The 24,418-nt window shown below is 36.0% G+C and overlaps 3 protein-coding genes across 8 annotated transcripts in view; 1 reads left to right on the plus strand and 2 right to left on the minus strand.

The window, feature by feature from the left end:
* LOC113674190 (uncharacterized) overlaps nucleotides 1-7,698 on the minus strand; it is a 9,584-nt gene extending 1,886 nt beyond the window's left edge. Inside the window, exons 1-14 of one of the 2 annotated variants that reach the window (XM_089184038.1) lie at nucleotides 6,818-7,698; nucleotides 5,097-5,510; nucleotides 4,659-4,991; nucleotides 4,084-4,157; nucleotides 3,833-3,883; nucleotides 3,386-3,575; nucleotides 2,767-2,871; nucleotides 2,502-2,595; nucleotides 2,086-2,176; nucleotides 1,642-1,691; nucleotides 1,158-1,296; nucleotides 921-1,015; nucleotides 657-759; nucleotides 251-401 (exon numbers count right to left, since the gene is read on the minus strand). In XM_089184038.1, coding sequence (XP_089040164.1) covers nucleotides 251-401; nucleotides 657-759; nucleotides 921-1,015; nucleotides 1,158-1,296; nucleotides 1,642-1,691; nucleotides 2,086-2,176; nucleotides 2,502-2,595; nucleotides 2,767-2,871; nucleotides 3,386-3,575; nucleotides 3,833-3,883; nucleotides 4,084-4,157; nucleotides 4,659-4,991; nucleotides 5,097-5,510; nucleotides 6,818-6,944 — 2,017 coding nt within the window. In that variant the 5' untranslated portion in view covers nucleotides 6,945-7,698. The remainder of the gene's footprint in view (nucleotides 1-250; nucleotides 402-656; nucleotides 760-920; nucleotides 1,016-1,157; nucleotides 1,297-1,641; nucleotides 1,692-2,085; nucleotides 2,177-2,501; nucleotides 2,596-2,766; nucleotides 2,872-3,385; nucleotides 3,576-3,832; nucleotides 3,884-4,083; nucleotides 4,158-4,658; nucleotides 4,992-5,096; nucleotides 5,511-6,817) is intronic. The other variant, XM_089184042.1, reaches the window with a different exon arrangement.
* LOC149051380 (adhesion G protein-coupled receptor E3-like) overlaps nucleotides 1-24,418 on the plus strand; it is a 494,984-nt gene that overhangs the window by 239,074 nt on the left and 231,492 nt on the right. The gene's annotated exons all lie outside the window — the stretch shown is intronic.
* Nucleotides 8,632-21,020, minus strand: LOC149051399 (adhesion G protein-coupled receptor L4-like). Of its 5 annotated transcripts, none has more exons than XM_089184326.1 (18): nucleotides 18,069-21,010; nucleotides 16,173-16,697; nucleotides 15,976-16,057; nucleotides 15,478-15,537; nucleotides 15,117-15,320; nucleotides 14,921-15,028; nucleotides 14,497-14,572; nucleotides 14,318-14,408; nucleotides 14,164-14,216; nucleotides 13,846-13,972; nucleotides 13,321-13,424; nucleotides 13,100-13,202; nucleotides 12,267-12,417; nucleotides 11,922-12,172; nucleotides 11,635-11,714; nucleotides 10,979-11,100; nucleotides 10,494-10,535; nucleotides 8,632-9,921 (listed from the first exon to the last, which is right to left on the minus strand). In XM_089184326.1, exons 5-17 carry the CDS (start codon nucleotides 15,148-15,150, stop codon nucleotides 10,504-10,506), a joined length of 1,332 nt encoding a protein of 443 aa, XP_089040452.1. In that variant the 5' UTR covers nucleotides 15,151-15,320; nucleotides 15,478-15,537; nucleotides 15,976-16,057; nucleotides 16,173-16,697; nucleotides 18,069-21,010; the 3' UTR covers nucleotides 8,632-9,921; nucleotides 10,494-10,503. The 5 variants fall into 5 exon arrangements, with proteins under 5 accessions (XP_089040452.1, XP_089040458.1, XP_089040445.1 ...); XM_089184332.1 differs by having other exon boundaries at nucleotides 10,494-11,100; nucleotides 11,922-11,988; nucleotides 12,091-12,172; nucleotides 18,069-21,009; XM_089184320.1 differs by having other exon boundaries at nucleotides 9,824-9,921; nucleotides 10,912-11,100; nucleotides 18,069-21,011.

Consider the following 24,418-nt stretch of genomic DNA (forward strand, 5'->3'; position numbering starts at 1 on the left):
GTAAGACAGTTCATTAAGGTTAATTACACTTAAGCGCACAAAAATTAGGATTTTTTTCAGATTTTCCAGCAGTGAACTAACTTCCACATGCATTGCAGGATGAGATTTAATGTTCCTATTCTTTTATGCCACTAGAGCCGGGAAGGAGCCAGTCATTTCTTAGGTTTTACGCGTTCACATCAGCTTTTAGTTTAACCTCTTTTAATCCATTTACTTGCACACAAGTAAAAGAACTGAAATATGGTCTTACCCCATGTAGCTCCGTGGCATATCTTCATCTTGTTTGTAACGTTGTAGACCTTTACAACAAACAAGTAAAGGTAAACTCCCTCGATGAACATCCAACAGAAAGCGGCTGTTAAAAAGAACTGCTCAAGGGCTGCTACCATTACACATACTTTCTGGAAAGAAGGAACAATTCAGCAATCTGTTGCTGCGGTTAAGTAAAACCATTCGTGGGCAAAGAAGTAAAGCCCAGCCTCCATATACTATGGCTAATCATTTGGCCTTTAGTTACGCTAAGGCGTGTAGAATAAATATATTTTTCTGGAAAAATCGTGGTTTAATCGAAAACTACGGGCATTGCCTCATATGCAAATGAGAAAAGACAGAAAAGTCTGAAGAAACTTACAGTAACCTGGTTTAGTGTTCCTTACTTTGTTCTCAGTCGCACCAATCCCACCAAGAAATATGATTTGAGCTGCGCCAAGCGAAGCAACCAGACTAACACGGATCTGAGACAAAGGACCTCTCATCTCCCTAGGGCAAAGAATTCAAAGGATTGACAAGAGGAACAGAAGTGTCTGTGAGGATTAAAATTGTCTTCGAAAGAATAAACACTCTTAAGCAGTAGTGTCAGTGCGTGATATTGAATAATGTGTGCCTTTCAATGTTAAATAACTTCCTTGTAAAGTACTTACGTGAGAAAAACGTAGCCGAGAATTGTCATGGCAATTCCAATCAGAGATAATGTCAAACCCATGTAGGTAAGAATCTCCAGAATTTTGTTGTCGGTCTGTGTAAAATATGTAAGATAGCACAAAACTAGGTACATATGCTTTTAGTATAAACAAAGTCAGATAAGGCCCTTCTAAAGTTTTTAAATGCATTTGATTTTTGTTTTTTTTATAAATTATGATACCCATGACCTAGCCCACCTCAGATAAGTCTTCATTGTAAGGTTCCGTGCCAAACTGCATCAGGACAGCAAAATGGGTCAAATGATTGCAGCTGCATTCCGTTTGAGATTCGTCCATATATTTTACAGAACAACCTTGTCCTGACCAGCCTACCGAGCTGCAGGAAAAAGCATGATTTCAAAAGGCTGCTAAAAGAGGGGAATTATTAAATTTATCGAAAAATTAAACTTATAAATGGATGCGATCGCGATGTTTTTGAATAACTAAGTTTTCAAGGGAGAGAGAGGGAGGCCTACTGCAGGCTAAAATCGCAGCCTACATTGTGCCAAAACCAAATGCAGAGCAAGTAGACAACTTAAACCACATCGCTACTTAATCATTGCAATCACTAAGAATATCAGCTACAAATTTCATACATTTGTATTATTTGGCTCATTTGAGTGAAAGAAATAACCTCTTGTTGCTGCAGTAATTAACAAAGGAAATAACTGTATTCTCTCACCTGCTGTCTGGTGTGTTCCAAAACACGCAGTCTCTTTTCCTGTTTGCGGCCTGTAGTTAACAAAATTGTATGATCCTAACAAGCTGAGTCTCTCAAAGGAAATCGAAACCCAATTAAGATGGGGAAGAGGGTGGAGAAGATTCAACTCAACTTTTGAAAGGGCTCTTTCCCTTTCTGTGTTTAACTATGCTGTCTGCTTGGCTAATGATTATTTTGCGTATTAATTCTCATATTCTCGCCCAGACACATACTCGTTTACGTTCTGAAGAAAAAAATTGGTAATCGAAATATCTGGTCCAGTTGCAGATACCGATACCAGAAAGGGTTCACTTAATTTATTTCCCTAAAACTCGTTTGTTCAGTATTAATGTCGTACTGATCCAATAGTCCTATTCTAAGGTGATGTGAGGAGCTTCAACAAGATGTATTACTTCCTGCACTTGCCTGAAAATTCCTGAACATTAACGTAACATTATGCGTCAGCCTCGTGGGAGGTGGAATAATTGTAGCAGACATTACGATCGTGTTGAGATGTCTACGGTGGAAGTCGATGGAGCAAGTTAGTCGCAAAATCTGAATTTGCGATAGAACTTTCAAGAGGATCATCCAAGGTCAAAAGAGAAAATAATACATGTAAAGATGAATCGTACATTGCGGTGTCATTGAACTAGTTAGTTTTCTCTTTGTTTTATTCTGTTGTTGCTGTTGTTGTTGTTGTTGTTTTTTTTTTTGGAGATATTTCTTAGTTGATTCATCATTCATTTCCTCTTTTAAAGTATAGGGAGGACTAGAAGCATGGAAAACATAAAGGGACCAAAAAAACATACAGAAAAACTAGGAAAAAACACACACACACAAACCTGCTTTTGTTAGTCGCCTCTTTAGTGTAAATGTCATCAATTAAAAGCATTTTATAAAGACTTTTGTATAAAACTCCCATAACTAATTCTGAACCTGAAAATGAAAAACAACGGTAATATAAGGTGCTGGAAGATGAATGCTGTAAAGAAAATGTTTCAGGAACTCCTGTTAGATATGATAAATGTTGAATGCAGGTCATATTGAATACGCCTTAATGGATGGACTTAGTATAGAACGTATTTGATAGAAGAGTCCTTTACCAACCGTTCTGAAAGTTTCCCGATGGAATTTTAACAAAGTTTTTTCCTTCAGGTGCCTGAAGATCAAAATCACTCTCATTTTGATGGTAAACACGTCTGATTTCCAAATCTAGACACACAACGAAACATCACTCGGTGGGAATACGAACAAAGAGAAAAATTACACTAGTCAACTAAATCCAATACTTAATGACCCTAACACTGATAAAAAGACAAGTTTGGTTCTTTGGAGCCTTTTTGCACTTTGACTTCAAAGTAGAAGATGACCTGGGTGGGCAGGTCTTACCTCGGCGTTGAAAAAAAAATGTTCCTTAACGGCAAAGTCGTCTCTTTTAATGAACTCACATTAAAAACAAAATGAAACAAAAAACAAAACAAAACAAATGGTACAGGCTAAAATGCCCTTTTTCTTTTTATTAACTTATCCAGATTGGCCCCTCACGCCGTTCATCGTATTCTGTAGTGATAAAAAATATTATCAATATAATTTATTTCATTTTTTTTTAATTTTGATTTTTTTTTTTGGACACAAAAATTTAGGGGTTTTTTTCCTACAAAACGATCACGACGTGAAATTCGACACTACGACACTACAGATAATAAATCTTTTTTTTTTTCCTTACCGATTTCTTGGCTGTTAATGCTAAGGTTTGGTGTTGTTTTATTGAGGTGATACTGAGCGTATTCCAACACAAATTGTTCAAAAGCGTATGTTGCTTGAAAAACCTCCTCCATTTTTTCTTCCTCTGTTTGATTCCCAAACGTGCCATTAGAAAATCTGGAGAGTGCCTCCTCAAACGCATCCAAAGCGCTCTAAAAAGGATTGATTCAGAAAATAAGTCAACGAAATCGTTGGAACAACACAAGAAAGTAGGTCATCAGTTTCTAAAGCACGGCGTTAATTTATATGAACGAAACTTATATTAGTACCGAATACTTCGAGTTGCATACGTTTCGATTCTTTTGAAAACTCTAACATGGTGAGCTAATACCTCAAAAAGTTTTAGGAAACTTATTGGAGGACAATTTCTTGAAGGAAAATATCCCCAAAAAAGAAATATGCATAATACCTGCATGGATCCCTCTCTTTCAATGTCAAGGAGGCCAATGGCGTTCAGTACCTGATAAGTAATAAATTTCCGGAAGCCAAGTATCAGTATTTATAAAAACCAGAGGCATGCCTTACTTTTCTGCATAACTTACTCCGCTTCTTGCCTGGCCAAGTTGTTTTACATCAGAATTTTTTTAACTATATTGGCGCGCGATATTGCTTATACATACTTTGAGGTCATCGATTTCATAAATTAATTAAAGCACGTACCTGAGAGTTCAAGGTCTGTGGAGCTTCAGCATTGTCATCATCATCATCGTTATCATTCGTTACTACTAAACTGTCTAAAAAAACAAAAACAAACAAACAAACAAATCAAGTATCTAGGTAGGCGATAAATGCAATTACTTCCATTGGACGACCAAAGAGGAATCTATAGGTCACCCTGTCACTGTGTCATTTGTTACATTTTCCTTAATCAGATGTTTAAGGAACTCTGTCTGAAGATGAAAACATTTTCAATCCACCCGCTAAAGTATTTCTATTCTCAGACACCTCACCTTCCCTAATGCTGATGTTTTGCAATCTCCTTCAGTTTGCACGCATGTTTTACATATATCACAAACACAAAATCACAGCAGAGATGCGTGACTATTTTTTTAAAACATGAGCAATATGGCTACGATATACTGGGGAAATATGATCTATGTCAATGTCTCAGCGACTGCGCACCTACCCCTCCCATTACCCAAAACAGTCAACTGATAACAAGTTAGGATTAAAGTTGGGTTAGAGGTGGAGTAGGTGCACATTTGCTTAGATACTGACAGTAATCCCAAACATACCATTTAGTTTTGATTCAGAGTTGCACCGAATCACATTAACAGCAAAGATGTAACGACCGCTACAAACGTAATTGACCTGGATCCGTGTGTGAGGTAAATAACTGAGTATTTCTACTGTAAAAGTTGGTGGAAATCGAAAGTAGAAGTCAAAATCCCGACGGCATCGATTTCTGAGATCGTTAGACCCATAACAGTTCCGAAATGCATCGCACCATCTCAGTGAAGAATGATAACCCAAACCAACTGTGTACCAGGTGTTGTTTGTTCCATTTTTCAGGTAATTGCAGGTATTGGAACTCTGTTTCCATAACGCGGTGTTCAAACATGGGGGCACTAAATATCAGAATAAAATGTTTTTTTAATGATTTTATAAGATTTTAAACATGAATCAATGATACATACACATAAATTCAAATAATAAACAAGTTTGGCACAAACCTTTTCCTGTTTTTCTCGATTGGCATTCTATGGAGGTAATCCTGATGGCGAATGTCTTCAAAAAGTAGTTTCTTCCGTATTTTGGTATACCGCAATACTTGACGTAAACGTGTTTGAAGTGAGAGACGTCATTCACTCCTACCCCTGTACTTACATCGAAGAAAGATGAACGGAGTCTATAAAACTTTAAGGAGCAATAGCTTTTCCAATCGGTTGTTTGATGAAGGCATATTGAAAAGTAATCACACCACAACTGTAAACATTGAGCAAAGTCACGTTTCCGGTATTCCCCAGAACTTCTTATTTTACAGCCAGCTTTTAACCAATGTTGAGAAGTGGCGTTCTTGATTTGCTGGCAGTTACCTCGCTTTAGCTCTGCGATGTTAAGCGATTCATAAGAATAACAATATTTTCCTGTTTCAAAGAAAAAAACAAAAAAAGACCCCTTAGTCCAAATAATACACACCCAGTGATATAATCTTAAGAGGCAGATTATATTTTAGCAAAGGGATTTCGAAAAAGTAAGGTGAAAAAAATAAATAGTCTTTTTCTGAGCCTAGTGGCCCAGACAGCCTTTCCCTCCCCTGGATGAGACGCTACTTCATCACAAGGTAACCCCAGAATCTCATCAATCTTCCCTGGAAATTTGCCAGTAACCATTTATACTCTCAGGGGGAGAGACACACTGTGAAAGTAACGCGCCCTACCAACGAACACAAGACAAGGTCTAGAACCCAGACCACTCGACACGGAATCCAGTGGTCTGAGTATCAAAGAGGAAGAAGAAAGAGCGAAGAAGCTCACAGCAGGCAATATTTAAATTGCCAGGACTAAAACAGTCTAGATGCTCTTCTAACTAAGACTGTCAAAATCATTTTTAGATTTTTAAGTTTCGAGGCTCTTGGAGAGTTTTTTTTTTCGTTTTTTCCCCCAATATTTCACGATTTTGACACATTTTTAATCCACCATTAATTTCCTCGTGATTTCGTTGGCCACCTTACGTCACGAATGACCCCACGTAGGTCGACATTTGCCCTACGATTATTTGCGTCGAAACAAAGCAAGGAGGAAAAAAATATCATTACATCTCTACTATTTTATATGGGAAAAAAAAACCAATTTGATCTGTAGAGTCTAATGATAACGTTATTAAAAAGCTGGTCGCCAATAAGCAACACTGGCTTTTTAACTAGCGGTTTTTGCGCGATATGAGGATTAATTTTATTAAATAAATAAACCCCTTTTTTCCTTGCCAGTAGGTCGGCTGTTGTTTTCTTCGGCTGAGAGATTGCTCTCCAAATTTCACCATTTCTCTTGAAGCTTTGCTTCCCGGCCAAGTATTCAGTTTATTTCACTTTCAAATCCGTGAACAATATCAATTGCGATACCCACTGCCCGAAGTGGGTCTAACTACTGAATAATTTTAAACTTCTTTAAATTTAGAAGCGTTCGGTCTTCCTCACCTCTTGAACGAAAAAAAAATGGCATTCGTAAAGAAGATACATTGCCAAATGGATCTTTTTTGAATAAACTAATGCAAAATGAATGTTAAGTTGAACAAAAAAAGCTAATTTTTTCCTGCTCCTGGCTTAGACTCGGTTGACAGAGAACTAAAACGTATTCAAAATGTCTTTCAAGGCACGAAATAGAAAGCAAATACATTTCCCAGTATTGGTCATTTTCCTCTTCTTTCATATCGTCTGTCACTAAAACTGACTTACCTTGAGCTATATTCCGAACATTCCAAATAACTGCAAAAGAAAGGAAACACAACCGCGGCAAAACATGACAAAAGTAAACCATTCTTTTTAATAACACGGCAGTGTTGCACTCGAGTCGTTGAGGCATTGCTCAAGTGGAAAAGAACAGGTGGAATTTTAAGCAAACAAACGATTTGATCTGAATATTGGGCCACGGCCGAATTTATTGTTCAGTGCTACCTGTCACCCTGACATGTTTTTCGTCACAGTCAATATCGATTCCCTTCACGGTTAATTCTTGAGGTAAATAATTTGGTATGCTTGAGAGACTGTGGTCTTATTTCCTCAAACTGCAATCACAGAAACACATTTTGTTAACCTTTCCATATATTATCAGTAGAGTATTCGTTTCCGTTTGGACCTGTTATGATTAACGCATTTTTCCTGGTGTAAGAAAAATAATTAGGTTGAATAGGAGATATAAGCATGATAAAGCGATGGAAGAAAACCAATATTAAGGTGTATTAGAAAGCACGTTTTAAATTGGTATTAATACTGGCAGTTATATGAATAAGTTAGTTTAAACAGCTATTTTAATTTTTAATTAAACCTTCGCCTTGAGGTAAATAATTTTATCTCCTAAAATCACCAAGATAGAGCAGTCCATCAATTCCAACTGACCTGAAAGTTCAGTATTGGTTGAGTACTAAACGGAAACATTACCTTATCATAATGAAAAAAAAATATGGGTAATATAAGGGGCATAATGCATATTTGATAATGAAAAGAATGGCATATACCATAATTTAAACGTAGTCGAAATTGGCTTTATATTCGTCTAAGCGTTTTACGTTAGTTTTGCAGAATTTATCAGACGATTTATGCGACAATAAACTTTTTACACGGTCAGTTAGAAACTCTCATGATGTGGAACGGTGAAAAAAAAATTACGACCATTCTAATCCAAATGAATAATAGAGGACTACATTGTATTTTTATAACCTCATGTGCTATGAAAATTTTTAAACAAATGGTGATTAAAAAAAGCAAAATCTTTACCAAATCAAAATTAGCAAAAAGGCTTCTTGAGCTATTGCATAGAAAAGAATCATTTTGCCGTAAGCGGCGGCTATCAAGCTTTCCCTGTAACAAGTATATTTAAGATAATTAGCTTTGTTGTAGAGGAAAGGTCCAATCGTTTTATATGTCTTGGTTCTTTCTACACAGAATTCGAAAATCGTGGCGTTCAAGAATCATTTCGCGTCGTTACCGGGTTGGATGAATACCTTATGGCGGCTGATTTTCATTTGTTTTCACTCAATCATTACGCGACTGTATTGTTGTATTGATTCCGTGTATTCGTCCTTGGAAACTCGACATATTCAGCCAGCAATTATTCACAATTAGCCGATTATTTACTTTTTGTTTCCACAATGCTGATAAATAAATGCTAAATGCTCATCACATTTTCCAGATTAATTGCATTTATGCGGTTTTATCCGGAGGTAAATCTGCAGTATTATGTTTACATCTAAATTGGCTTTCATTTGGTATGCAAGCAGCGACTCTTGGATCACGTAGCTTTTGATCGGTTGATTTTTATTGAAGTTTTCACCCTACGGAGAAAAATCTTAGAGCGGTGGAAATTTGGTTCAAATTACAACGTAGTTTTATATTTAGTCTGATGAGAGAATTTTTTTTTCTTTTTTTTTTTCATTATTACACGAGTTTAAAAATCAGCTACTCAGTATCTATTTATGGTGCTCCTAGAAGCAGACGAAGGTTTCGCTCATCAGGTGTTAAATAAGAAGAGAAAAATTAATAAAGGCAATTCATAAAGATGCGGTAATATTTACAGGAGTTGATTTAAGTGCTTCGAGACGTCAACAGAATCTATAAGCAAAATCAATAACTACAGCTTCAGAAGTCTGTAAATAATTTAGTAAGATCAAAGAAAACCTTATCAGTTAAATTAAAGTAGTTTTTTGTTAATATTTAGATGAATGGAATTTAGCTCTTTTGAACTACTTCTGACCTTGTACACAATTTTAAATCTACCACAAAAATCAGAGCAAAATCAAATGATAATTATTTTGGATTAAAGAAAACCCAGGTTTTCTTACACTGTCAAATCATAAGTGTATGGCTTATTCAAACTTCTTACTTAAGTGTTATCAGCCACCCCAATGGAGACTCCATTGGGCGATTGCCCCTCGCCCGATAGCATTGTTATCATCCTGGGCCCGGTTGTATAAAGTTTGGATAACACTATCCAAAGGATTAATCGCTATCAAGCGGATAAGTGATCGCAAAACTTATGGCATTATCCACCGGAAAGAGATTTATTTAGCGGATAGTGTTATCCGACCTTCGGACAACAGGTGCCTGATGCATATCAGCCGTGCTAAAATTATTCTCGCTCATTGGCCATTGGACCGAGCCCCGTTAACCCATAATGTTTTGTATTAATCTAATTATGATCAAATAAAAAGGAAGTACACTTTAGGTATGTAAAGTAGAGAGTGATGTCATACTCTCGAGAAAGTGAAAAAAGAAAAGAAAAACAAACACCTAAATAAGCAGGATATTCATTCTGTTTCTTGCCTTTAGCTCTCAGGCCAGGTCTTTGTTTATTATTACTGTTTTTTCTTTTTTTGCCTTTTTTCACTTAGGAAGTGAAAATAAATTGCATCAAGAAGTGAGGTGCATTTATTCTACCAATCTACGCAATGTGATAATCCTTTATTCAGAGAGCGAAACACACGGCTCGAGACTCACGTTTTACGCATATGATACGCCACACACCTCACGATAGACTCAGCACGCATGACGCATGACGCACGTTTTTTAGTGTTTCTTGTTTTACGTGAAGAATCATAATAGCTAATTACTATTCCCGCGACGAGCTGACTAACAAACTTGTAAACTCTATCTCTTAGACTGTGCCATTCCATTAGGGTCTATGGCTTGGCGCTTGTTGATTTTGAATCTGGAATAAACTAGTTGGCTGCATTTGAATTTTTGTTTTTTTTTTTGTTTTACTCCATCGGCATCACTTTTGGCTGGTTTCTGTCTTCCGTGGCAGGGAAAATCATGCCAATTCTTTGTTGCAGTCGATCTCGAATCTGCAGGTGAAGAAAAATAGAAAAATCAAGCAAATAATTGATTATAATAAATTCCCTTGGCAGATAACCCTGTTCATGCATGTAGTATTCAAGAATGAAGTTTACGAGAGGTACCATTAATACATCCCATCATAATGATAATTAGCAGGTAATTTAGTCTTAAAAACTGAGTTGAAAACGCAAATTAGCCATTGTAAAGGGTAAAAAAGCTGACGTTTCGAGTTTGCTACACTCTCCCACCGACGCAGCACCACAATTTCTTTAGAAACTTACCAATTTATTCATAATGATGATTAAGTTGATAGATGAATGATGATGACAAAACCAAGAGCAGTTAAATTCGGTCTGTAATCATACGAGTTATCAACAAAATCGGATCCGGACGAACGCGAAGCGGGATATGGACATATTCGTATACAGAAGGCAGTATTAATATACTTACTCAGCTACAATAAGCATTGTACACTAAACAACAATACATTATACACTAAGAGTATCTTGTTTAGATAATTATCTTGATGACGTGGATTCATTTATAGAGAAATATTGCATCATTTCTTGGAAAATCTCACCTGACTGTTCCTAACGCAATGAAGAAGAAAAATCAAGAAACCCTAATAAAGAAGAACGAACCTTAAATCATACGTCGTCATTTGGGAATATAACGCACCGATCAAAAGCTGAAATTTTTTATGTGATCGTGCTCTTCGGGATATACTTAAAAAACATTTATTATTACCCGCAAGGAATCAAAAGGTTGGGAAACTAACAAGCACAATTTTCAGTAAATAGCGAAAGTTTTGCTCAAGCCCAACCTTAGCCGTTGTCCCTAATACTTTCTCTCTCTTGCCAGGGATGGGTGATGGCTAAATGCCACGGAGACATTAGGAAAAAAACAAACAATAAAAAAAATAACAACAACAACAAAACATAACAAAACAGAAAAAAACAAACAAACAAAAATAATAACAAATGGATGATTGTCTCTACCATGTGAGCGTTTAATGCACATAACGATATTCGTTAATCATGTCAGAGAAACAAGTATGAGCAATACACGAGATCTTCTTGGTCTGAATTGTGCCAACTTTACAAGCTTCAAGAAAATAGAACAAAAGGCCAAACAACCAAGTGAATCCCAGAAGAGGAAGCAAAATAACACATGTCCTTATCCCAAGTCTGAAAGTAGGAAGGAAATATGAAATGAGCCTATAAGAAAGCTTGTTTAACTAGCTCAATTTTATTAACCGGTCGCTGTATTTAGCTAGATACGTAGTTTCTTCACATTAAGCCTTAGCTGTGTGATTTGTTTTGTTAACTTCCAAAGTGGCTGTCTCCAACCAAGAGCGTAACTGGGTATTGACAAACTGTCAGAGAAAACTGAGAAAACGCTAAGAGCTTACTTGAGATGGAAAGTTGACTCAAGGAAAGTAGCAATTTACTTAATACCACATAATCCCTTTAAAATCTCGGCCGTGTGAGCCACTATGCTCGAGAGTAGACATTACCTGGTTTAATAAGTGAATTCAAAATCGCATACTACATTATTCTTGAAGACAGGTGTTTTAATAGAAATTTGATTTTGATAGACCTCGCTTGCCGTGGAGTAACAGAACGAAAAACGTCTTTCTTTATTTCTTTACCGAGCTCAAAACTTACCATCTCTCTAATTCCTATCTACATACATTATTCTTAATTAACAACGTTGCTCACCGTACGTGTTGAATAGTTCCCCTTTTTTGCTGCATTTTGGTCATTTCTCTGATGACTCGCACAAGAATTAGTATGTTCAGCTTAAAATGAAAACATCTCAATGACTGACAACGAACGAATTGGTGGGATACAGATAGGTAGAAAGAGGAACACAAGCAAACACTAGGACACAAACATGCAGAATGACAGCCCATAGTAAATAGTGCTCAATAGAAAAACAAGGATGATAAATTGTAGTCCATTGATTGTAGTAGAGAACACTCCTTATCAAATATGGTTTTACTTACCACTTCAACTATTATCACAAACGCAACAAAAATCCAAATAAGATTGTTTGCAGAAGACATCCAGCAGCTATTAAAAAAATGAAAATGTCTTATAAAAAACCACAATTGGAGAGAAAATGGCAAAGGAATTTCAGGGTTTTTTTTATATCTATAAAGATTTCTCATTAACTGTTCATCGTCGACAAAGCTCTTGATTCCGTCTTTTCCTGCAGCGATACTCAAAGAAATAATGACCATTACTGCAGGAAAAACTGCAAGAGAAAAACAATAAGTAACTCGGAGTTGTGACAAGATACAACTGCAGACACTGAACACAGAGATGTGAGTATTGCTACTGAAACTTACCCCATGAAAAAGCATGATATATAGCCATCCGGTTTTTAATGTTGTAAACTTTCACAATAAACAAGTAAAGGTAAATTCCCTCCACCATCATCCAACAAAAAGCGGCCGTAAAAAAGTATTGCATCAGAGCCGCCACAGCGACACATGTAGCCTAAAGAATTGCCGATACAAAAACGCAGTTAAGAGCTTTGTGCTGCAATGGCAATAAACATCCGTGTTTGTCACTATATCGAGTAATTCAGGAAGTCCTGATTATGAGAAAATCATGATTGAAAGTGAGTGCCCGCCGAATGCTTGCCACCCGTTAGGAGAGTCGTGGAAGTGCTTCACTATATTTTGTTATAGAACTGCAGGTCAGGGAACCATGATGAGTAATTTCTTGATCTCATGTAATAGATGACATCAGGACTAGCAAATATGAAAATGGTTGCATTATGAAATTGCTGCGTGGTTACACAGTTGTGCCGATTTTGAAGCATTCGTGGTTTCAGCCCGCTAAATTTGACAAGGCCGTCCATTGTATAAGTAGCAGAATATCTAGAATTGTAGCCAAACAACAACTGGATGATGATCATGATGAAAACAATGATAGAATCTAAAGAAGTGAAAGAAAGAGGAGATGAGACATGAGTCCATCAGCCATATTATTTCTAAAAAAAAAAGTCTTGCACCGCATAAATAGCGCATTGTTGTCTTTAGCAAACAGATCTTACGAATTCTTTTCATCAATGTTCTCATATTTAGCATCGTAAAACAAAAGATCATTTTTTTTTGCCAAAAAATTATAATGGGTAAGTAAATGCTTGGTTAGTTAAGTATAAAAGAGCACAAACCGTGATTGTTGATTTGTTAATTCCAGCAAGAAAAATGACTTGCCCAGCTCCAAGAGATCCAGTCAGACTCACTCTTATTTGAGAGAGAGGTTGGTGCATATCACTGTAACAAGAAAAAGCGCTCAACGACGGAATAAGTTATCACCTAAATAATTATTAGGAAACATTGAAAAACAGCCCCTAATTTAAGTGGTGTTACACTTGTCAGTATTTTGACTTACCTTAGGAAAATGTAGGAGAACACAGTAATTGTTATTCCAATGAGGGAGAGAGCTAAGCCCATGTACGTAAGGATGTTCAATGTTTTTTGATGTGTTCCTGCTATCTGCTTTGCATGTGAATAGAATACGAAAAAACAAACCAAAAAAACAGCAATAACAAATAAAAAATTATGATGAAAGAAAAGAAAAAAGTACTATTTAAAAGTTGCATGAACGTAGTAGACACGAGAGACGCTCTCTCTTTGAACTCGATCACTGAAAGATTAAGTTCGTTTAGTTCTTAATTTTGCAAAGCAGAGCTTGTTTCAAAGTAGTTATCAGATAAACATCATTCTCTTAGTGTTATGACTTGAAGAGATGTCCAAACATTTTGAAAGTATGCGTCATTACTGGTGTTCTTTGCCTTTGTTACAGATGCAGCCGAGTGTTTCGTTAATTAAATTATGAAATTATGAGATCGAAAACATAGCAACAAACAAACAAACAAACAAAAAACAAGTTAATATGTTTTCACATTATCATTACCGTTTGAGTACCATCGTACTCGAATAAAACCGCGAAGTGAGTCAAATGATTACAACTACACTCTGTTTCTTCTGAGTTGCTCTCTGACCTTACCACATGGCAGCCCTCCCCAGACCAGCCGTCTGGACTGAAAAAGGTATGGTGAATGATGAATGCTGATTAACAGAAGAAGAGCTAAATATTCGATAGAACGAACCTGTTCTGTTCCGCTCTAGGATGGTCAGCCAATGAGAGGTAGGGTTAAAAATTTACTTTCAGCAGGTTTGATAAATTTTAAGTTTATAAAGGAAAGAGTTAAAACTTCATTTGGACTGTTACCTCTCTTCATTAAATTCATTCCAAAACACACACTGCCTTTTAGTATCAGTAGCCTGAAAAAGATAGCATATGGAAGTGAAAAGAAAATGTTTTATATGCGTATACAAAACCATTATTGATTGAAAAATAGCAATAAAATACAGTTTAAAAAAACCTTGATATTTCTGAATCTCATGATGACATTCTGTTCCAATTGTTTCAGCATTGGATCCATCGTCACTGCTATTAGTTTTGAGTTAAGGCTCCTAAGTGCGAAATAATTGTGAGGGTAAATTTACTGTGAAATGACTCATTTGGAGTTCATATTTGCATCAAATGGTTCAATTATTGTACCTTGTATTGTTGTCGATTCGAGTTGGTTTGAAGAGCGCATGTAGATCTGTGTATATGATACCCACCAGCAATGAACCTTAGTTAGAAGAAAAAAGAAAAACTCGGTTCAGTATTTATCTTTAATTTTTTAAACTTACTAATTCCAGTGAAACAAAAGTTAACGATTATTAAGTAGACAAAAGTGACCGAAAATCCATAACTATCTGTTATATATGTTTCTAATGAAAGTACGATCGAAAAAAAAAGATCCTTTTTTTCGGTAAGCGTGCCTAGTTATTGATGTAAACGTTGACGGTTTTTACAAATAAAGGGAAAGGTGGAGATGAAACATTAGTGCAGTAACTGTGGCTTGTGTTTTGGAAACAAAGCAGTTGCCATACAAATGCCATGGAATTAGAGACTGGGAAACAAAATTGAGACAAACCGTTTCTTCCAACGATTCTTGAAGGTATTCTAATATATTCGACTTTTTGTGGTTCCACGAGGTAGAAATCTTGATTATTTCCGTGTGAAGCTCTCTGGAGAAGCAGAACTATTCACAAAATGATAAAAAAATTAGATTGTGTTCATGAAATGTTACCTAGATTAGACAAACAAAGATACATCTAAGGTTAACATACCTAGTGTTTCGTAAACCCTGTAGATTTGTGGCATTGATTCACTGAGATGATGTTGCGCATACTTGAGAACAAAATCCTCAAAAGCCTTTGCAGTTTCAGATATCGATTTCACACGCTCCTCCTTTTTTTTAAATTCACTTGCGTTTCAAGGTTGTGAATTCTCCTATACTCTTCGATAGTGTCTTGGAAAAAATTGACTGCCTCCTAACAGTGAGAATGGAAGCAAGGGAATGAATAAATTAAGGAAAGAATTGGTGGCGGATTCACAGATAGATGAATAGGTGTTGAAACGGTCACTCTTTTTTATTTTTATTTGTCTTCCAAAACTACTGAGAGAGTCAGTAAAGAATGTTCAACTAACCTTCAAGCTGCTATTTTGCTGGACATCTACTTTGTTTAAGGTAGAAACAAAATCCTTAGCCTACCATGAAGAAAACTGATGTTAAGCACGTGATCTTAATCTAATAACACCTTTGTTTCCTTTTGCGGAAATGACTGAAACTATGCTCTCACAATACATACTGAAGTTAAGCCCATGATCTTAATTTAATAACAGTTTGTTACCTTTTGTGGAAATGCTCTCTTGATACAGCTCGTAAAAGGTTAATTTATATTACTATTAGTTTATTTATCATACGCGCCGTCGAATTTCGATATTTATCTACAGGGCTAAGTCTTTTAGACCCAAAGGAAAATAGAGTTTTCTGCAGATGAAACCTTTTTAATCCTACAGCTTCCAAATAAGATTTATGTATAGATTTAAACCAATAAATGTCAGAAACGACAAAAATGAAATTAAAAAAGGGCATAAACAAAAGCAAAAAAGAATTAATAAATAATTTAATAATGAATTGCATACCAATTTTTCTGTCCTAGAGCTGATCTTTTTTTTGGTGCCTCTGGTGTAACTGCCGTGGATGAATCTGATGACTTATTAAAGCCTGTTTTTAAAATGCCAACAGAAGCAAATAGTTTAAATTCATTTAGAGGCTACCCCTAGACAGCAGCCATAGAATATCAGTAGGCATGCAGAAATAGGTGAGCTCAGTTACTTACTCTCTGTGGTCTTAACTAGAATATGAGAAGTTGTAGAACCTTGGATAAGTTCTCCTTGAGGAGTAGTGACATCAGTTGCTACAGCTTTTTTGGTAGATCCATCAGTTGAAGAGGCCTCGGTTTTTGCCGCCTGTGTAGTAGGCTGATGTGGGATACAACTAGAACTACAACTGGTATTGCATCCCCCTTTACTCAAACATTTAATTTGGCACTCTTTTGCGTTGCATATTTGCCTGCAGCTTGTTCCAATGCACGTAAGACGGCATGAACTCTGAGCATTGCAAGACTGTGTACAACTTCGCCCACTGCAAATTAGATTACAAGCGCCAGAATTGCAATTCTGTTGACATGTCTGTCCACTGCATGTCAAATTGCAAAACTTTGCAGAGTTGCAGCTCTGGGAGCATGTGCTTTTGTGGCATACTCTACTGCATTCATCGTTTTGAACACAATTCTGGGTGCATCTGTTTTTTTCTTCGTTGTCACATGTCATGCTTTTTACATTCGTAGCTCTTATGACGATTACTGCAATAAAAAAGTGAGAGAAAGTTAACAGATAAAAACTGATTAAAAAAATCATTTCCAACGTATTTTGATCTAATATACGACTTGCTGATTACTTGTTTGGAATCCTTCGGTACCAAAAATAAGTATTTTCTTCGGGTTACTTTTTCCTTTAGCAAAGATTCCTCAACGTGAGAAGCAAATGGTTTAACCGTAAATAAATAGCATTCAGCCGGATTTTAAAACTCCGTTTTGCTGCATATGGAAATATGCTCCTGGTAGAAGAATGGCGGGTCAATTTCGTCAGCTGTTAGAAAGCGATTCCTTAACTAAATAATCATGATCATCTCACCATTAAAACTGCGGTATTAAACGGTAATAATGAGCTGGAGATTTTCCAAATGAATTTGCGCGAAATTAATGATATAAAATTGACTTTCCTCTTACTTTAGTCTTTGGAGACAGAAAATTGTTGCTTTTGTTTTGTTGTTGCTGTTGTCGTTATTGTTTTTTTAGTCTTGGATATTACAGTAGCTGCAAAGTTTGGCAGCAGTTAACTGAATGCAAAAACCTCGTGGGGAGAAGAAGTTCCCCTGTGGTCTACACTCCTTCATTAAAACTCCTTTAGCAGCCCTTATATAAAGAAAAATAAAATCGATATTATAATTTTTTTTTCCTATGGAGTGTTTTTCAAATATAGAATTATTCAGAACTTGTGGAATAGTGTTAAACCGAGTTATCAGTTGAAAATACGGCTTTCTTTTCCCAGGTGGATGCAAAATCGAAAACAAATCTTTTCTGGCTAAATGACAGAAATATTTAATTGACGGTAAAGCTTTCGATGCAGGAGTCCTATGTTTACTTTTTAAAAGTGAATTTATATTATCCATCGAAGTAGCTTCTAAGCCATGACGTCTTTTTTTTTTTTTCATCTCAGAAACAAAAAGAAAATATCCCGATCAACATTTTTCCACTAAAAATTGAAATATCTGTAAAAATTATCTTCTGCGTTTGTTTTTTTCCTCTCTGAGTTATAGTGTGACTAGATTGCTCAAAAACTGAGCACTTTCGAAACCAGGTGGTCGTTTATTTTGCTCCTCGAAGTGAAATAGGTCGTTGGTCTCAGACATACAGAGAAATTTACGAAATATTTCGTGAAAAATAACGGAAAGAAGAAAAAATGCGTTATTTCATACTCAATGCCTACATCCTAACTTTGGCTCAAAATGATTTGAAGAAAGACGAAAACCGTTAATGTTTCGCTCGCATCAACGCAGCTTAGCAAGCTCGAAAAAAATAAATTTTGCTCAAACCCAGGTCGTAGCATTCACTCTAGGTATGAAGTGATAGAACTTATAACACTTACAACGTACAATCACGCTTAACACTTACCTAGTGTGACGAGAAACATAATGGCTCCCATCGATTTTCTGACATCAGTTTTCATAATTGTTAAATCCCTTACCGCTTCAATGGTTATTTGTTTATATATCGGCGACGTCGCTGGTTTCTTTGCTTTTAATGATTCCCCGAGATCGCTACTTTTTTGTTTTTGTTTTCCTTTTTTGAGCCTCTTTAACATATATATAACAAAATTCAAATGCTATTTTGAACGCGTGGAAAAAGACATGCTCGGAATATGTCGCCGAAGGCGGAAAATGTAGGAACTGTATTAAATTAATATTCACGAAACTTAAATGTCAATTGACATCATGCCATTAGGTAAAGGAACTGACAAAAATTAAAGAAGAGATTGAAAAAAGGATTTGTCTTTAATAAACCGCTTTTGTCTTTTGAGTTTGGCAAGTAGATCTCCTTTAAACTGACTTTTTTGTGTTTTGTTTTTTGTTTTTTACTTTTTTCGTTTTTTGTTTCAAATAAACCAGGGATTCTAGTATGCAGTATAATAAGACAATCAGGAACAAAAATTGCAAGGTCACATTGTGAATCTATATCAAATATAATTCCTAGACTGATTTTAAAAAAGAGGTTGTAAGTTTTCCTCTTTTTATAAACCGAAAATAAATTGCTTGGACATAAGAATTGGATGAAGAAAAACATCTAGTACAATAATTAAAAAAAAAAGGAAGTCTTCGTTGATGAACATGTTTGGCTTTACCATATCATTGCTGTCATATATTATTGTCAAACTATTAATTGACTGTGAATATATAAAAATCATATATGTGAACTGCGGTCAAAGACGTGGATATGGAAGTGATCTTTGCAGTAATGGACACTTCTTTAGCAGTAGTGAAAATAAGTCCTAAAAAAAATCAGATCTGTACTGCTAAAGTAATGTTTAATAAACTAATATTAATATGAATTAACCTTTTACGAGCGGTATCAAGAGAGCATTTCCACAAAAGGAAACAAACTGTTATTAAATTAAGATCATGTGCTTAACTTCATTATGTATTGTGAGGGCATAATTTAAGTCATTTCCGCAAAAGGAAACAAACTGTGTTATAATATTAAGGTCATGTGCTTAACATCAGTTTTCTTCATCGTAGGCTAAGGATTTTGTTTCCACCTGAAACGAAGTAGATGTCCAGCAAAATAGCAGCTTGCAGGTTAGTTGAACATTCTTTACTGACTCTCGGTAGTTTTGGTAATATTACTGCGAGGATCGCTTTCATATTCATATCATATTATTGTCCATCAACTTTTGCGGCAATCAACTGATAAAAGTAAAGATGAGATACGTAAGACGCGCGCGAGACGGTCAAACAACGAGTCCCGCTATTAGTGCAATAGTTTATCTGACCGATTTTCGCTTTTATTGGCCTCACTCCAGATCAAAGTTACAATTCCTGTACTTATATCAATATCCAAAATTTTACCTATCGGATTTGTAATACAACATTATTTTACGTGCCCATTCTAGGATCCATTTTATGATGATTTCCTAATATGTTTTGTGGCTCAAGGGTTTCTAGAAGTCAAGTGCGAAAAGAGCGTTTAAGAATACATATTTTAAAGCAAATGGGGTAACCCACCAAGCACATAAAATGCTAAACTTCTGTTTCTATTCCCTTGTAGAGTAAATCAATCCAGATGGCGAGGATCCGGAATTAAGAGAACACATGATGAAATGAGCAATGTTAAAGGGCCAAGCTCAACCAGGGTGCATTGCAGGGGTTGTGGCCATCTTCAGCATTTTCTGTATTATTCGCCTGAGCCTTTGCATTCGTGATCAAGAACCGGCTCTTTTAAACCTCAAAAAGTGTCTTTTATTGTCTATTATCTATTTGCTACAAAAATAAGGAATTTTGGAGGCAAGTCAAACAGCACTTCGGCACTTGGGAGACCAACAGAAGGAGAAACGTAAACAATCGATTGCAAGCCTAATACCATGTAAGTTTTTGAGTGACATTTCTCTCCCAGTGAGATCAAATTTAGCAATACATTTATGTAAAATTCCATCTTGGTATCCTATAATCTTTAAGCGTATTTTGAACCACTTTATGTTTTGATTAAATTTGAAGCGTGACGAATTTAATCATAGAGAGACGTCACACTTCTCTTTCAACGAATCCTTTCTTTGCACCTGAGGTATGATACGAATAAACATTTAAGTATTGAAAGATCTTTGTCTCTCTGTGATGCGGTTAGAAGTCAACTGTCGATTCCCTGATAAACATCTTTCTTCCGAGCACTTTTACGTCCAAGAATATAAATTCTGATTCTGATATTTCAACCGTGGATAATGTTCGTATCGTGGTACAATTTACAGAATGTGGCTGTTTACTCGCATTAAAAATTTTACCACTTTGTCTTTGGTTCTGTTCCACAGACGAAAAAAGTCGTTATCATACCTCTTTCTAAGTAGGGGTTTAGTTTTGCTCTGAGTGTTATTACCCTTTTTCTATTTTTGCAATTTAAAAAAAATATATATATATATACATATCGGCAAAAACTACCGCTGTGGTTAAACTTTATGCCTTTCCGTGAGTTTGTGAAGAAAAAAAAAATCGAGTATCAAGTCCCCGGATAATAACATTCACAAAGCCGCTCAAAACGCATTGGTTGAGTCTGGCCCCTTTAAAGAGTATCGAGCTATCAATCATAAAACATTTCTAATTCTATAAACGACTGTTTCATAACGACTTTTTTACCATAATTGATCATAACCGTGATATATACATTACACAAGTCGGTGAAAAAATTATGTTGGTTGTTCAGTAAAGGCGGGATCAAAGGGCTGAACATCAATTCTTCTCACTTTTGCCGCGTCCCTTTAATAACCTGGGATATTCTCTTGTCAGATTTTAGGCCAGTTTTGGCTGGTAAGATGATGTTCAACTTCCTTTTTAACCGTTCTTTTATCTACGAAAGTAAAAAAAATATATTATAACAATAAAAAAGAAGAGAGAAAAATGAACTACCTCAATTTATGTACTTTTTTTTGTTTTCATCATTTTGTCTCTATAAAATATATGTTGCCAGTCGTCTTTTCTTAGTTCTGAGACGCTGAGTTTAAGTCAGGAAAGAGAAGCGTTGGTAAAATAGATGTGACAATGATGACTATAATATATGATAATAATACTCATAATAATAATAATTATAATGATAATGATAAATCCATTTACGCCCAAATTGTCAGTTACCTGAGTGTTTCGCACACAGTGAAAAAGAAACATCAGAAATCCCTGTAAAACAAAATTTGTAAACGTGAGCTGTAATTGCAGTTGATTTCTTAAATATATTTTTTTGTGCTTTTCCTTTGCTAGGGTAACACTTTTCAACGCCTACTTGATAGAAATTAGAGATGGTTGTGTTTACCTGAATCGAACTTAAGACCGTATGTATGTGGGCGCAAATTTTGTCCTCCGAGGAAAGGAGACCAAAAAGCCACATAAAGCCTAATAAGGGAGTCATCATCGCGCATGTCTTGATGCAAAGTCTGCAGAATAAACGTAAAACAACTCAATTCTTTAAAAACTAGGTGAATAGAATATTCAATCAGAAATCGATGAAAAACGTAAATTCTAAATATAATTTGTTTGCTTCTTTTTTTGTTTGGCTGTTTGCTTAATTCTTGTTTAACCTTCTGATAATTTCATCTCATACCGTAACTGATGATTTTCCCCAGTAGATTGCATTCTGGTCACTTCTCTGATGACTCTTGCCAGGACTAACACATTAATCTAGATAAATTATAGGGACTACGTTACTTTGTTAGCATTTAGTTGGACCCCTTGCCATTTTTTGAGGAATGTGTAGACATTTGTTACTGATAAGCTTAAAAACTATCACGAGACTGTTAACGGCATCGACGTTTCTTCCTTTTGTTCGGACTTCATCGTTAGATTCAGGGGAGTTTGCAAGAATGTGAAATGCCCACTTACGAGAGCTAATTGGTTAGTTTCCACCTGTTAGTATCGGTTAAAAAAGGTTAAAGAATACAAGGTTTTTTAATATATCTACAAATATTTAATACAAATTCCTTTGATATTCATAAACATGCTACTTACGATTTCCACCGCCAAAACAAAGGAAGCAAAAATCCAAATCAGATGGTTAGCCTGGGACAACCAACAGCTTGCAAGTAACAAATTTGAGCATTAATCATAAAAGCTTCAGTCTATGCTTGGCTTCGTTGAGCCGGCGACGTATTCTATGTCATGAATAATCACCTAGAGTAGTTGAAATAAAGATTTTCAGAAGTTCAATGCTTACTATTTCTCGCTGACAAAGCTATGAATACCGTCTTTTGCTGAGGCAATTATCAGGGAGATGCTGACCATAAATGCAGGGAAACCTTCATAATAAAAGATATCACTCAAATTAAACTTTAAAGGAAAAAATATACATAGTCGAATGTAATCTAGATAAACTCTTTATGGCGCCATATAGCGTTTGATAGTGGAAAGGAACGTCAAAAAACTCACTCCAGGAAAAAAAGTGATAGATAACCGTTCTTCCATCGATATTGTACACCTTCACAACGAAGAAGTAGAGAAAAATTCCCTCGATCAGCGTCCAACAGAAAGCTGCCATAAGGAAGTAAAGCATCAAGGCAGCTACTGCAACACATACACCCTACGGATCGAGAAGTACCTGGGTTTTTAGGAACTAACTAACTTTTAACGACAAAGTGCAGAAACAAATAAGATCAACCATCAAGATAATATACATCTATAACAATGATACAAATAAAAAAAGAAATGAAATAATAGTTTTAAAAAACTTTCTCGCGTTGTGCAACCGCATTGTTTTCTTCATACTGAGGCAATCATTTGCAGGGAATGGATAATGCAGTGGCGATTTTAGTTGGTCTTAAAACGAAGTGCTTACCTCGTCTCCTTTAGCATTAATACCAGCCAGAAAAATAATCTGACCAGTTCCCAGAGAAGCAGCGAGACTCAGCCTTACTTGGGAGAGGGGTTGACGCACTTCGCTGTAGATAAAAGAAATGCGAAAAAAGCAACCGCTGATACATTTTTTAGAAAAAAAGGCAATGAAATAGTCTATTTGTGGAAGGATTCGGAGTAATATGTTAGGAATGCTATAAAACAAATTCCCCTACGTGAAAAGAGCATAGGAAATTATTGTAAGAATTATTCCGATTATGGACAGGGTCAGTCCAACGTAGGTAAGAGTCGTCAGAATCTTCTCATCAGGTTTTGTGATCAGTGACATAGCCTGCAAATAGACAAAAAAATGAATCAAAATTATCCATTAGTTGATTGCAAATATGAGTATCATAGTCAATAGTTGGTTAATTGCTTATTGAAAGTGCTTTTTTTTTTTTTTCATTCGGAGAACAGAATTTGAAAAAAGTAATATGGTATTAATTAAAGGAGCTTCCGTTCTACTTTTGCTCGCGCTTTCTTTTTTTATCAGTTCCTACTTTTTTTATTTTGTTTTGCATCTTTGCTTGTTCCTTTTGTTGTTGTTAAGTGAAAAGTTGACTGCAACGAAGGCAACTGAGACTTTGACCGTGGTGACTGAGACATCGACAGTGGCGGTGATTGTGACAGCGAAAACAATGTCGAGGATAATTACCACAAAGATGGCAATGGAGTGGGACGTAACTTTATGGATTCGGATGGTGAAGACACTTCTGCAGTTAACTGAAACGTCCGGTGCAATGCTGACTGCGACAGTGACTGAAAGGGCGTCTGGGAAGTCGATAGCCAAAGAGATAGCGAGTGCAACTGAGACGGCGAATGTAACGCTGACTGTGAAGGCAACTGTAGCGATGACTGAGAAGGCGATTGGGAAGGCAGTTGGGAAGGTGACTGCAACAACGACGGAAACTGAGACTGAGACAGCAAATGAAATGGTGGATGAGACGGTGATGGAGACAGCAGCTGCAGTATCACCGACTGCGACATAGAGAATGACGCTGATCGTGACGGCGAATGCAATGGCAACAATGATGACCACAGTGGTGGCGATTGAGTGGGTTGTGGCCTCACAGATTCGGATTGTAAAGATTTGTCTGCAGTTGTGGTTAAGGACAATGATGGTGCAGCTGACATCGATGCAAATAACGCCAAAAGCAAAAAAAAATATTACTGAAGAAATGTTCTCAGAAACAACTTTTTTTCCCATACGGTTTATTTATACTACATTTTAATTTCAATTTATATTCATTAAAATAAATTAGTTCAATTGCTTTCTTATCTCTAAAATTGTCTTCCTGCGTCTTACAATTTTATCCTGATTGTCAGAAACTCCATAAGTTCCGCTATGAGAGCAGTTTTAAGTGCACCAAACGTGAACACATATGT

The sequence above is a fragment of the Pocillopora damicornis genome, chromosome 1 (assembly GCF_964200805.1).
Source record: "Pocillopora damicornis chromosome 1, jaPocDami1.2, whole genome shotgun sequence".
Taxonomy (NCBI): Eukaryota; Metazoa; Cnidaria; class Anthozoa; order Scleractinia; family Pocilloporidae; genus Pocillopora; species Pocillopora damicornis.

What these genes read in the sequence shown, in the direction of transcription:
- LOC149051399 (XM_089184319.1), bottom strand. Translation starts at nt 15,150, where the DNA reads ATGCCACAAATCTACAGGGTTTACGAAACACTAG. An exon ending in CGAATCGACAACAATACAAG is followed by an intron (nt 14,409 to 14,496) that starts GTACAATAATTG and finishes TTTCGCACTTAG; the next exon opens with GAGCCTTAACTCAAAACTAA. An exon ending in TTGTGATAATAGTTGAAGTG is followed by an intron (nt 11,715 to 11,921) that starts GTAAGTAAAACC and finishes TTTCATTTTAAG; the next exon opens with CTGAACATACTAATTCTTGT.